Here is a 4,342-nt window from a genome sequence, read left to right on the forward strand (position 1 = left end):
TTTACAGATGCAATATTTAATATCAATAGGATTAAGTGGCATAATGAGTTGTATTATGAGCTATTTTCATTTCCTTTCCTTCTTATTTCTCCTTTCTGTCCCTTCTTATTCCTTCAGTGGTCGATATTAATGGGAGAGGGGGGAAATTGGGCCCCAAGCCCCCTCCCTCCATCTGTACGCCAGTGATATGATTGACGAAGTTCATATTAATTCAACACTGAAGAGTTTGTGTTAACTCGTAAGCTTACATTTTCCCTAACTAGTAAAATCACGGTTCATATAGCTTCCCCCTTTTTGTAGGAGGGGTCGAGTATGCAGAAAGTAGATCATCATGGTGCAGGTGCATGTCACAAACTCAGATCTTAAGGGAAAAAATAAGGGGTCACAAAATGCTTAAAATCAGCCCGAAATTCAAGATCATCATACCTATGACATTATTGTGAACATTTTTTTTTTTTTGGGGGGGGGGTTATATCCCCATCCCACCCATAGGCCTACCGCTGGCTGAAGTAGATAGGCCTACACGTCATCATGGCTTGATAACACTTATGATTATGCAGATAATAATGATTGTCATAGTTCAATTGCTTGCGAACAAAGATGTTGCTTTTTTGTCTTCTGCTCCATCTTTATTTCCTGTTGGTGTCGGGTGGTTATCCCGGTAAGTGTTTAAGAGTTGTTTTTAACTGAGAAGAGAGCAAACAAAAAAACAATATGTGACGTGAGAATTTTTTTCTCTCTCTCTCTCTCATTCTCTTATGTCGATTCGTACTTATCATTCTCTCCTTTTTCTGGACTTTGAGTGGATTCACAATTAAATGTTCTAAAAAAAACTTTGATTTATTATTGGGACGTAATTAGCATTAATAGTGATGCTGAATGATAAAATGATGCAGACACGCTGAAAACTAGAAAAATAAATGCTGAATATTATGATAGGAAAACATTTTGTTTGCATTCGACATTTTTATAAAATTTGAAGCAGATTGTTGGAAGGACTGAAGAAGAAGAAGAAGAAGGAAGAGAAGAAGAAGATAATCTCGATCACTTCGCTTTCACTTTATAGGGAGTCGTTTATAAACTAACTCGATTCATTCTTCTTCACCTCCCATAGTACCAGACGATTGTTTGGCCTGCATCTGTAAAGTTGAATCTGGTTGTAAGATGCCAAACCCGGTCTGTCGAGATGATGTAGGCTCTTTATCCTGTGGTCCTTATCAAATCAAGGAAGCATACTGGTTGGATGCTACACTGTATGGTGGATCACTCATGGGATGTGAGTTCATAAGGAAAAATCGAAGAAGCATAATTCCGACAGAATCGGATGTAAAATGAATGTTTTGCATATTGTCATAAAGCACTTACGTGCCCATTGGTCACTGATGGTTGATAATGAGAGAGACGATGATGTCGCATACTTGTTTAAAATGTAGGCTATACTTTTTTCATTTGTGACGATGTAACAAAAAAGAATAATGATATATTACAATAACACAATTCCGCTTACATGGATGAATTAATCCGTGTATCCCATTATGATAAATAAATAATGCGAGGGCAAGCAACTTAAACATTTTTTATATATTTATATTCAGACCTGAAAAGCAAAAGCTCAGTGCAATTGTGATGAAGATGCCTATCCAAGTAAACAGTATTAATCCGAGCGTGAAGCGAGAGCTGAAATTTGTAATGTACTGAACTGGTTTGGACTGTTTGCAGTGACTCATGAGAAACTAGATATCTCACCAACCAAATGATGCAAGCGCGAAGCGCGAGCCAAAAATGCTTGATATCCTGACCTGAAAATAATTATGCACTTTTCGTACCAATTATTAGGAAAGGGTAACTGAATGAACAAATAATGCGAGCGCGTAGCCCGAGCTGATTTTTTTAATAATAAAAATTGACAATTCATAAGGACGTTTTTTAATAAAGGACAACAAATATATCCAATAAACAATTTTAACAAATCCGAAGCGCGGGCTTTTCTTTTTAGGGTTAGACCTAAAAACGGGACATTCTTATCACTTTGTAATCATGACAAGATGCCAGCAAGCTGAAAATAATCCAATCTGAAAAACGGATATCATTTTAAGCACACTTTTAAATAAAGAACGAGCTGTGTATTTCAATGATCAAACTAATGCGAGTATGAAAATCGAGTTGATCATGTTAACTACTGTTAATTTATTTATTTACTTATTTATTTAATTCAGTTTATTTATATTTTTTGCTGTTAGCAAGCGGCGGGGTTCCGAGGAACCCAGGGACCCCCCTTGTTATGGGACTGCTCTGTTTTTTATTTTGCCCTCTAGCTGATGTGAATATAAGGAATCACTACCTCTACGTGTGTATGTATATCATGTATAATATGTTTGTGTATATTATGCTTAACAACAAATCAAAACTTGAGTTTATCGTTTGATTTTAAACAGCGTGGAAAGAGTGTACTGCTGACTGGGTATGCAGCGAGGAAGCCGTACAGGGCTATATGAAACGCTACGCCACAGAACAGCGACTTGGATTTGCACCAGGATGTGAGCAGTTTTCACGGATCCATAACGGCGGTCCTAACGGTTACAAGTACTCCAGCACAGACGCCCACTGGAACAAAGTGTATGACTGCATGCAGAGTAGTGTTTATATTGAACCTTGCTTGGAGTAAAAAAAAGTATTGAAACCAGGTCAAAGGGAGAATAAATTCAAACAAAAATATTTCAGTTCTCACCTTTTAAAATGACGTGTAGGTCCTATTGTTAATCATCATCGCGCTAATCTTTATTTCAATCAATCAAAATAGTCATTATTTTATCATTATTATTCTTCACTATTTAAAAAATATTGGGAGGGATTTGTCATTTTACTATTTAGAATAATTGTAATACAAAATTTAATTATATAAATAATTTTCAGGCATGATAGCTTGATGAGGTATCCACTTACAAATAAAAGCACGCCATCTGAGTCGAGTCTGGCGGCAATATCATTCAAATTTGTTGTGCTTCTTTTTTATTCATTCTTCTTTTCACTTATAATAACACTTATCGTTTTTATTTGTCATGTCCTTCTGCTAACCGTCATTTCAGCATTTTATTTCAAGTGATCACGTGATTTATAAATTCCTGTAATAAGATTAAGATAGAAAGAAAAGGATTAAATCCTTACACAGTTTGTTGGCATGTGGTGGAATGAAGGGAGGATGATCATTCTTGTTGCACCAATAGTGACGTAATATTGGTTCAAAGGTGATACGTATGAGCATTTCTCAAACTGTGTCATCAATGGGGATTGATGCGGCAGTATAGCATGGCTGTATGAAGCGAGGGGCGGGGGACGAAACCAAAAGTTCATTAAACTGTAAAGAGAAAGATGGTTTGCTTTTTCTTTTACATATTAATGTTACTAATTTCAGACCCGCAAACGAAAACCCCGTTTACATAAATTGTCTTATCGTAAACGTATAACATCGGAAGAGGATATCGAGATAGGAGGAGATGATTTACACGCACACACTTTGGGCGATAAAATGTTGGCGCATCATTAAAACCACTTATGGTATGATCTATTCAAAATGAATGTGTGGACGTATTCCTCTACATCTGATAGCAGTGAATATGTCAAAACAGGAAAAAACGAGGTACAGAATGGGTGCAGGACACACCGGTTGGAAGACAACACTGTCCCTTTCTTGCAAAAAAAATATAAAAAATCGATGCATCATCTAAAAGAGGAAACATAGTTTATTCTATTTTTTTGTAAGTAATATGGTCCTTTAAAAATAATTATTGAAAAGGACACTCTTTTCCAACACATTAAAGATAAAATATAGATTTACATGAATAGTACTATTCTAGTCCAATTTGATTAAACTGTGGTCAATGTAAAAATATGATATTACGAGATTACTAAATGAAACTACTGCCGAGATCGATGCAGAGCATGACCAAAAATTCTACAAACACTGGCCTTCTAACCCTTTCTGCCTAGCATTTTGGTCATCTTTATACTCCAACAAAAGGTTTATTTGTATGAAAAGATCAGACAAGGATAACAAACTAATACTGAAAATTTGATTAAAAAATCGACATAAAATTTTCAAAAGTTATTTCAGCTCGCACTTCGCGCTGGCTTTATTTGATTATTGAATATGTATCGCTTTATGGCTAACAACAAACAGTCCTCAACAGGTCCCTTTTCGATCACTTATATACGGATTTTGTTAAGGATCACAAACATTGCCCAGAATGTTCGTTTTTTAGGTCAAGATACATGAAATTTTCAAAAAATTAGATCGCGCTTCGCGCTCGCACTATTTAGATATGGCTTATGAGATTACTATGTT

The 4,342-nt window shown here is 35.8% G+C and overlaps 1 protein-coding gene across 1 annotated transcript; it reads left to right on the plus strand.

Annotated features, from left to right (window-relative positions):
* Positions 1-572: 572 nt before the first annotated feature.
* Positions 573-3,838, plus strand: LOC129260464 (lysozyme-like). Its single transcript, XM_054898468.2, has 3 exons — positions 573-661; positions 1,115-1,276; positions 2,436-3,838. The coding sequence occupies exons 1-3, from the start codon at positions 601-603 to the stop codon at positions 2,663-2,665; spliced, it is 453 nt and encodes a 150-aa protein (XP_054754443.1). The 5' UTR covers positions 573-600; the 3' UTR covers positions 2,666-3,838.
* Positions 3,839-4,342: the final 504 nt, after the last annotated feature.

Source organism: Lytechinus pictus, chromosome 1 (assembly GCF_037042905.1).
Source record: "Lytechinus pictus isolate F3 Inbred chromosome 1, Lp3.0, whole genome shotgun sequence".
Lineage (NCBI taxonomy): Eukaryota > Metazoa > Echinodermata > Echinoidea > Temnopleuroida > Toxopneustidae > Lytechinus > Lytechinus pictus.

Coding starts and splice junctions, on each gene's coding strand:
- LOC129260464 (XM_054898468.2), top strand. CDS start 601: ATGTTGCTTTTTTGTCTTCTGCTCCATCTTTATTTCCTGTTGGTGTCG. Junction 662..1,114: donor GGTGTCGGGTGGTTATCCCG/GTAAGTGTTTAA, acceptor CACCTCCCATAG/TACCAGACGATTGTTTGGCC. Junction 1,277..2,435: donor TGGTGGATCACTCATGGGAT/GTGAGTTCATAA, acceptor GATTTTAAACAG/CGTGGAAAGAGTGTACTGCT.